The sequence below is a fragment of the Colobus angolensis genome, unplaced genomic scaffold (genome assembly GCF_000951035.1).
Source record: "Colobus angolensis palliatus isolate OR3802 unplaced genomic scaffold, Cang.pa_1.0 Scaffold137, whole genome shotgun sequence".
Lineage (NCBI taxonomy): Eukaryota > Metazoa > Chordata > Mammalia > Primates > Cercopithecidae > Colobus > Colobus angolensis.
In genome coordinates this window covers 9,845,486-9,854,817 of record NW_012114455.1, presented here as the reverse complement: position 1 = coordinate 9,854,817, position 9,332 = coordinate 9,845,486, and the positions used below count along the sequence as shown (strand labels likewise).

At 50.8% G+C, this 9,332-nt stretch overlaps 1 protein-coding gene across 1 annotated transcript in view; it reads right to left on the bottom strand.

Annotated features, from left to right (window-relative positions):
* GLB1L3 (galactosidase, beta 1-like 3) overlaps positions 1-9,332 on the bottom strand; it is a 46,126-nt gene that overhangs the window by 26,366 nt on the left and 10,428 nt on the right. Inside the window, exons 6-10 of the mRNA XM_011934739.1 lie at positions 8,155-8,223; positions 7,526-7,621; positions 5,917-6,025; positions 5,400-5,492; positions 961-1,042 (exon numbers count right to left, since the gene is read on the bottom strand). Of these exons, the coding sequence (XP_011790129.1) occupies positions 961-1,042; positions 5,400-5,492; positions 5,917-6,025; positions 7,526-7,621; positions 8,155-8,223 (449 nt within the window). The remainder of the gene's footprint in view (positions 1-960; positions 1,043-5,399; positions 5,493-5,916; positions 6,026-7,525; positions 7,622-8,154; positions 8,224-9,332) is intronic.

Sequence of the window (9,332 nt, the reverse complement as noted above, 5' to 3'; positions counted from 1 at the left end):
AGACGCACGCAGGAAGGAAGGAACCCGCCCCCGCCCAGACGCACGCAGGAAGGAAGGAACCCGCCCCCGCCCAGACGCACGCAGGAGGGAAGGAACCCGCCCCCGCCCAGACGCACGCACGAGCAGCGCATGCTCAGCAGTGAGGCTGGCGAGAGGCTACACGGATCCCACTCTGCCACGTCCAGAGGGCTGCCATGGCCATCGCCACATCCCTGACACTTGCACGGACACTCATTGTTAAAATTAGCTACACTCTGTGCAGGGAAGTGAGCCAGGCCAAGGCTCCCTGACATGATTAGACCAGAAACGGAGCGCAGCTTCCCGGCCCAAACTCAGAACCTGTTCCAGTGTACCATGCTCCAGTGGAAAAGCTGCTGCTGAGGAAGCAGAAGGGAAGCCGCCGGCAGCAGCCCGCCCCAGCGGCCTGCTCACACCCGGGGGTGTCCCTCACTACTGCCATCTGATGAGTCCGTCCTGAATCTTCCTGCCGGTTAATTCTCTAGGACCTCCTAAGTGTCCACACGGAGCCTTGGGTGGTAGGATCCCAGAAACGGGACAGGGTCTAGGCGGGGTTCCTGACACAACACCCATCTTCTGCTTCTCCCTGTGGTTTCCCACGTTAGTGGAGACGGCCCTGATCCCAGGCCAGACCCAGTACTCATGCAGATTCCTTAACACAGAAAAGCTATGGGAGATGGAAAGGCGTCCTGAGGACAGAGGAGCTCCAGTGCTGCTGTGTTTAAAGACAGCAGGAGCAAGGCCAAGAGAGGGGGCTGGTGAGCAGCGCTGAACCTTGACCTTGAGTCCTCATTTATTATAACATCAAACTCCAAGATCCATCCCAGTGGACACGGGAAAGGGAGGCATCAAGGTGCACTTGTTTTTCTCTGGGGTGTGTTCAAGATTTACACGGGCTGGCTGAAAGCCTTGTTCTCTTGTGAACTAACTCTAAATGTGTACCTCCTTTGGTGTAGCCACTCAGCACATTTTTCTCACCATCGGAGGTCAAGAGAAACTCCACAATCCCTCTTCTCAGCAGAGCCTGTTGAGAAAATTAACCAAAATGAACCCAATTCCCTCATTCCATTGGGAAAAAAGAAATACATACAGCTCCCCATACTCATGGGTTCTACATCCATGAATTCTGCAATCACATTCAGAAATGTTTTTCCTTTTTTAATTTTAAATTTTTTTTTAGAGACAGGGTTGTCACGGGAAGTCAGGGACCCCGAACGGAGGGACGGGCTGAACCACGGCAGAAGACCATAAATTGTGAAGATTTCGTGGACATTTATTAGTTCCCCAAATTAATACTTTTATAATTTCTTACGCCTGTCTTGACTGCAATCTCTGAACATAAACTGCGAAGATTTCATGGACACTTATCACTTCCCCAATCAATACCCTTGTGATTTCCTATGCCTGTCTTTACTTTAATCTCGTAATCCCATCATCTTTGTAAGCTGAAGAGGATGTGTGTCGCCTCAGGACCCTGTGATGATTGTGTTAACTGCACAAATTGTTTGTAGAACATGTGTGTTTGAACAATGTGAAATCTGGGCACCATGAAAAAAGAACAGGGTAACAGCAATGTTCAGGGAACAAGGGAGACGGCCTTGGACTCTGACTGCCAGTGAGCCAGATGGAACAGAGCCGTTTCTCTTCTTTCAAAAGCAAATAGGAGAAATATCGCTGAATTCTTTTTCTCAGCAAGGAACAGCTCCGAGAAAGAGAATGTGCCCCTGAGGGTAGGCCTGTGAACAGCCCACGTGGAGCTGGCCGTCTTTTAAGGTAAAAGCCAAATCTGATGAAATAAGCCCCAGTCTCCTGTAGCGCTCCCAGGCTTATTAGGATGAGGAAATTGCCACCTAATAAATTTTGGTCAGACAGGTTGTCTGCTCTCAAACCCTGTCTCCTGATGTTATCAATGACAATGCCTGCCTGAAACTTCATTAGCAATTTTAATTTCACCCCATCCTGTGGTCCTGTGATCTCGCCCTGCCTCCACTTGCTTTGTGATATTTTATTACCTTGTGAAGCATGTGATCTCTGTGATCCACACCCTATTCCTACACTCCCTCCCCTTTTGAAAATCGCTAATAAAAACTTGCTGGTTTTACGGCTCAGGGAGCATCACGGAAACTGCCGACATGTGACGTCTTCCCCGATACCCAGCTTTAAAATTTCTCTCTTTTGTACTCTTTCATTTCTCAGACCAGCCAACGCTTAGGGAAATAGAAAATAACCCACGTTGAATATCGGGGTTGGGGTTTCCCCCAATACACGGTCTTGCTGTGTTTCTCCAGGCTGGAGTGCAGTGGCATGATGATAGCTCACTATAACCTCAAACTCCTGGATTCAAGCCATCTTACCACCTCAGTCTCCTGAGTAGCTAGGACTACAGACACATGCCACCATATCCAGCTAATTTTTTTTCTTTTATAGAAACAAGGTCTCACTATGTTGCCCAGCCTGGTCTGAAACTCCTGGCCTGAAGTGAGCCTCCTGCCTTGGACTCCCAAAGTACTCAAATTACAGGTGTGAGCCACCACACCTGGCCAAAAATATATTTCTTAGTTGCATCTGTACTGAACATGTACAGGCATTTTTCCAATCATTATTTCCTAAAGAGTAATATATAGCAACTATTTATGTAGCATTTACATTGTATTGGGTATTAGGAGTAATCTAGAGATAAGTTAAAGTATATGGGAGAGGCCAGGCACAGTGGCTCATGCCAGCACTTTGGGAGACTGAGGCAGGCAGATCACTTGAGGTCAAGAGTTTAAGACCAGCTTGGCCAATATGGTGAAACCCTGTCTCTGATTAGCCAGGTGTGGTGGTGCATACCTGTAATTCCAGCTACTTGGGAGGCTGAGTCACAAGAATTGCTTGAAACCAGAGGCGGAGGTTGCAATGAGTCGAGATCATACCAGCCTAGGTGACAGAGTAAAACTGTCTCAGAAAAAAAAAAAAAAAAAGCATATGGGAGGATGTGCATAGGTTGCATGGAAATGCCACACCATTTTATGTCAAGGACTTGAACACCGACAGATTTTGTGTCCACGGGGGCCCTGGAATCAATCCTCCATGGATGCCAAGGGACGACTACATGAGGAAATTGGAAACTAAACAGAGCATGGTTCAGTTGGGTGAGATGTGAGCTAGGCAAGGGTTTGAATTCAGTCTGACCTTCTGCAACTTAGTAAATTAGGGGAAATCACTGTCTGTCTCAGCCTGGTGATTTTTGTGGGGAATGACCCCAAAATCGGTCGAGGGTGGGTTCTGACACCCCATAACCAAAGCCTCCAGGAACAATGGGCTGAGTTTACCAGGAAATGCCCTGCAAGAGGATCTAAGTCACTGAAAGAAGAGGAAGACTAGGGAATCACTCTGTGCTGGAAGGGGAGAGGCTGCAGCTGTGGGGTCCTGAGAACCATCAGGGACTTCACCAAGCTCAGGTGCTGCCTCACACTGTCAAGGGGAACCAGGAAGCCTGCCATGGCTGCAGGGATGGGGAGATCTCATCCGAGAAACCATGGTTACGAGGCCAGATAGCCAGGGCCCAGCTGTGCATCTCCTGTGTTCATTGAGCCACATCTGGGCCTGGGATTGGAGTTGAATGGTAATTTTTTTTTCTTTTTCTTTTTCTTTTTTTTTTTTTTTGAGACGAGTCTCACTCTGTCGCCCAGGCTGGAGTCCGGTGGCACAATCTCGGCTCACTGCAAACTCCAGCTCGCAGGTTCAAGTGATTTTCCCGCCTCAGCTTCCCGAGTAGCTGGGATTACAGGCATGCACCACTACGCCCAGCTAATTTTTGCATCTCAGTAGAGACAGGGTTTTGCCACATTGGCCAGGCTGGTCTCAAACTCCTGACCTCAGGTGATCCGCCCGCAGCAGCCTCCCAAAGTACTGGATTGTATGTGTGAGCCACTGAGCTCAGCCAGTAAATTTTAAAACCAAGAACAAACAATGCTGGCTGAGTACAACTGATTCAGGACAGCCATGCAGTCCCTGGGAAAAGTTGGGGAGGGAAATTACTCTCTGACCTTGTCCAACTCCAGAAGCCACAGCTGTAGGGTGAGAGCCAGCATGTGGATGAAGTCCAGCCCCGCCCTCCTCCCCACTTTGCCCAGCTGGGGACCCCTCCTCTTCCCCTCCCAGCCTCCAGACAGAGGTCTCCGTGCAGGCACTGCTGCAGAGGCAAGGGCGGAGTCACGACGGCTCAGGCCCACCGTGCAGCCCTGCACCCTGCTTGGCAGCCCAAGGAGGGGTTCAGTTGAGACTGAACTCTCATCAGCTTCCTGAATGTGGGAAGTCAGGGGCCAGCAGGGGCTGAGCCACCAGGAAGGACAGCAGGCAGAACTGCAGTTATTCCCTGGCCTGAGACATCCCTCCATGAAGAAGCAAGGGGGACAGAAGAGATGACGTTTATCTTACAGGCCAGAAAGCTTCAAGCTGAGAGTCTCATCACTAAATTCTTGTAGCGTTATTTACAGTGGAGGAAGATTCACCAACCCCAGCTTTAATGAGAACCGTGGGTCCCAGAGACAGGAAGCAGAAAGGAATAGCCCTTTAACGCCACGTTCTGTCTTCTAATAAAGTTATTTAGGTACATAGTGATTGTCCTGACTGCTGTGCATTCACAGAGAAAATGAACTTGATCTACAGTTGAACCTTGAACAACACAGGTTTGAACTGTGCGGATCCACTTATACTCGGAATTTTTTCAATACAAGTTAATTCCCCTGCCTCCCCTGCCACCTCCTCCACCTCTTCTGCCACCCCTGAGTCAGCAAAACCAACTCCTCCCCCACCTCTTCTGCCACCCCGAGTCAGCAAAACCAACTCCTCCCCCACCTCTTCTGCCACCCCTGAGTCAGCAAAACCAACTCCTCCTCCACCTCTTCTGCCACCCCTGAGTCAGCAAAACCAACTCCTCCTCCACCTCTTCCTCCCCCTCAGCCTGCCTAACATGAAAATGATGAGGAGACCTTTACCATGATCCATTTCTGCTTAATGAGAAGTCAATATATTTTCTGTTACTTATGATTTCCTTAGTAACATTTTCTTTTCTGAAGCTTACTTTATTGTAAGAATACAGTATATAGTAGATATACAAAACCTGCATTAATCAACTGTTTATTATCAGTAAGGCTTCCAGTCAACAGTAGGCTATTAGTGACTACATTTTGAGGGAGTCAAAAGTTACATGCAAATTTTCAGCCACACAGTGGGCCAGCATCCCTCAGCACCTCGTGTTCACAGGCCAGTATTCTCAGAATGCACAGTGCCCAGCCTGATCACCCATGCATCCAGGAATCAGAAAAGCACGCCAGAAAAGAGACAGATGGAGGAAGAAGGCATGTGAACATGGGGCCAAACCAAGGCCCTCTTACCTTGTGGAGATACGGCATGTAGGTTTTATCCTTATTGAATGAGCCATATTCGTTCTCCACTTGCACCGCGATGACAGGGCCTCCCTGGCGGTACTGAGAGACAAGCAGAGGAGGGTGAAAGAGTGAGGCTATTTGGGGCAAAAGCCTGGAGTCTCTGGGCTTGCTGCTAAAGGCTGCACAGCTGGTGTGGCAGGCTCTGATCCACCGCCCCTGCGGTCTGCGCGCTCTGCTCCAGCACCAGTTAGTCTGCTGGGTCGCTCGGCTGCTGTGGGAGCCACCATCCCCAGTGCGTTGCAGTCACGTAACTGCCACAGTTTTCCCTGTTTCTCACACTAGCTACTTAAACTTGAGCCCTCAAACCTACAAATGCATCTGCTTCCACGCCAGTCCCATCCATATTCCCACGTCCCTCCTGCCTTGAGGGTTATGCCACCACTTGTACGTGGGTCCCACGACCTTCCACTGCCAGATCAGGAAGGTGCATGTAAGAAAGATGCAGAAGATAATTTGGCTTTACCTGGAGAGGAATCACTCTGGGAATCAGGTGGTCAAAATACTTCTCAACTGCTTCAGTGAAGCCCTTGCTGGTTGTCCTCAACAGTAACCGGGGGTCTCGCAGGAGCCAGCTGGGGGAGAGAGGGGCAGGCTCAGGGTCTGAGACACGACGGGAAAGGGAAGGAGGAGAGGGCTCAGAGCTGCCCCAGCTCGCCCAGCACGTCTGCCCAGCTGCCTCACACCCATGGTCCCGGAGCACTCAGGGGTCCTGGAAAGATCTGTGCCTCGTGAGACTTTCAGACCATTCTCATTGACTTTCGGGATTTGAAAGCAAACACCCGCCTCCACCTCCAAGGCACTTTGCAACTTCAGAAGTGCCTTCAGCTCCATTTGGTCCGGCTGAGGGTCTGGCCTGTCAAGTCTCTTACAGTCATGTCTTAAAGAGCTTTTTCTTCTACCTTTTGTTGAACACTCTCTATTCTTTTTCAGTTTATTGAAAACATTTTTCAGTCGGGCGTGGTGGCTCATGCCTATAATCCCAGCACTTTGGGAGGCCGAGGTGGGTGGATCACCTGAGGTCGGGAGTTCGAGACCAGTCTGGCCAACATGGCGAAACCCCTGTCTCTACTAAAAGTACAAAAATTAGCCGGGTGTAGTGGCAGGCGCCTGTAATCCCAGCTACTCAGGAGGCTGAGGCAGGAGAATCACTTGAACCCGGGAGGCGGAGGTTGCAGCGAGCCAAGATCACACCACTGAACTCCAGTCTGGGTGACAAGAGCAAGACTCCATCTCAAAAAAAAAAAAAATTCTTGGGGACAGAAAAATTTCCTTAGGCACACTGTCACATTTCCACTAAGAGCTAAGGCTTCAGGCTCAGGGCAGGAGCCTACGGGCCAATGACACTCTGCTCCCTCCAGGTCACTGGGGAAGTGCCAGGCAGGCCTCCAGTCAAGCTATGCCGGGAGTCACTGATTCCCGAAAACTCCACTCCCCTCAGCTCAGGCTTTCTCTGCCTCTGGAGAGAAAGCAAAGGCCTCATCTGACTCTGAGGTGCAGAGGTGCTCACCGGAGGCAGAGCCCCAGGTTCCCCAGAAAGCCCTGCCCACCACAGGGGTAGCAGAGAGCAGTCTTGGAGTCTCACCCTGACCCTCAGCAGTCTGGGCTGGGGGCCAGAATCACAGAGGAGAGAAGAAGGCAAAGAAAAGCAAGAGGGAAGGGAGGGGAGCTGAGGGTGGTCTCACTGCATGGAAAGGCAGCCTTCCCCTCACAAAATAAGCGAAAGATCAGAAGTTTTCAAAACAAGCCCAGAGTTGTCAGAACCTTCCCTTGCAGGCCGTAAAGCTTCCGGTCCCTTTCTTCCCAGGGCATTTTGAGAAGGACAGAGGGGGCCACAGCCCCTCCTGTGTGGGGGAGGAAGAGTGGGAGCCTCTTGTGGCCACCTCTCCCCGCGCACACCCTCTTGACCGCAGTACGCAGGCTTCACGTGGACAACGCAGGTGCGGTGTGTGGCTTGGGGCGGCACACCCCTCATCAGCTCCGTGAATAAAGGTACCTTCCTTGTTACTAGATTGAAATTCATGAAAGCAAGTACTTCGTTAGAACCACAACTCTGGGATTGCAGCCCCGCTTACCTGGGCAAGCCCCCGAGGTCCATCTCACTGCAGATGTAGGGGCCTGGACGCAGAATCACCCACAGCCCGATCTCCGCAGCCATCAGGACGAAGGCCCTAGGGAGGTCCACATTGTCAGCCCCTCCCATGGCGGCCCAGGATGAGGCCGGGTGGGGGCCACACACGCCACAGGGTGGAGTTGCCCGGTGGGGCGAAGGGATGGCTCGGCCCCACCCGCAAAGAGGGGGGACTCCCATACCAAGTCGGTGGCCTGAGCTGCTCCCAGCCTCAGAGCCTCTGCACAGCCCCACTGGGGGCCTGAGGAGGAAGGGTGACAGCCAGGGCACAGGGGTCTTAATAGTGAACCTGACCCAACAGCCTTACTAGCCTAGAGGGGCTGCCCTGCCCCAGCCCAGGCAGCCGGACCCCATGCAGAGTCGGGCGGCTCCTGGGGTCTTCTGCCCCTCTGGGCTGCAGTGGAGAAGTGGGGCCCAAAGGCTGCAGGCCCAGCAGGTCATGACTGGGGAGCATCTAGGTCCCGGGTGCAGGTCCTCTCGCAGTCCTAGAACAGGGCTCCAGACCCAGGTCCCTCCCAGCCACCTCTCTGCCCTTGCCCCCGGCCAGGTCACAGAAGCAGCAACACCACATACTCCAGGTCCAGGTTCCCAGAGAAGTCAAATTTGCCTCTTTCTGGCTCATGCAGGTTCCACGGAACATAGCTAGAAGAGGTAAAAGGGAAGTACGATGAGTATCTTCTTATTTCTTCCTCCAAATTGTTAGGTCTGCCCTAAATCCAGGCCAAAACCATGCATAGCTCTATTTTGAAATAAGTTGAAGTTGCCAATGGAAATTAAACCTCTGTTACACTAACCATGACTATCTTTATAGTTTCTTGCTCTATTATCCAATTGTGGTTCAAGGTGCCAATTGTCCTGTGATGCTAGATTTCTTGGGATTTATATATAAATTCTTCCACTCACTGCCCTATTGTAACACCCATTAAAAGTATAAACTAAAGAAGAGAACAAAAACAAAAATGTCTACATCTGCCTTATACAGTATTGCTATGAGTTAGTCAAAATAAGAACAAATGAGGAGTTTTTTTTTTTTTTTTTTTTTTTTTTTGAGACGGAGTCTCGCTCTGTCACCCGGGCTGGAGTGCAGTGGCCGGATCTCAGCTCACTGCAAGCTCCGCCTCCCAGGTTCACGCCATTCTCCTGCCTCAGCCTCCCGAGTAGCTGGGACTACAGGCGCCCGCCACCTCGCCCGGCTCGTTTTTTGTATTTTTTTTTTTATTAGAGACGGGGTTTCACCGTGTTCGCCAGGATGGTCTCGATCTCCTGACCTCGTGATCCGCCCGTCTCGGCCTCCCAAAGTGCTGGGATTACAGGCTTGAGCCACCGCGCCCGGCCCAAATGAGGAGTTTCTGTGAAGATAGTGGAGATACAGTAAATCTCATAAGGGTACTACCTTTAGACCTTAGCAAGAAGGGCCCCTACAGGACCCTCTCCCATTGGGCTATGAGTAAAAATTTTATTAGGTATACTAGGCATAGTTCACTAGGCAACTGTCTTTTTTTGTGCCACTGGCAACATGTTTGAGTGTTATGCCCCTTAACATCGTGTTTCCTCTAAGCCCTGTGGTTTTTATTACACAGTTTTGTGCAGCGCAGAGATTTTTGACAATACATTGTAGAAGTGACTGTATGAACCACCAAGAAGACATACTACTCATGGCCTTCTATGAGCTCAACAACAGAGCTTGTTGTAAGTAAAGGAGAAGCTGACTGAATTAGAGAGGACATGGATACATCAGTTACCATCACAGT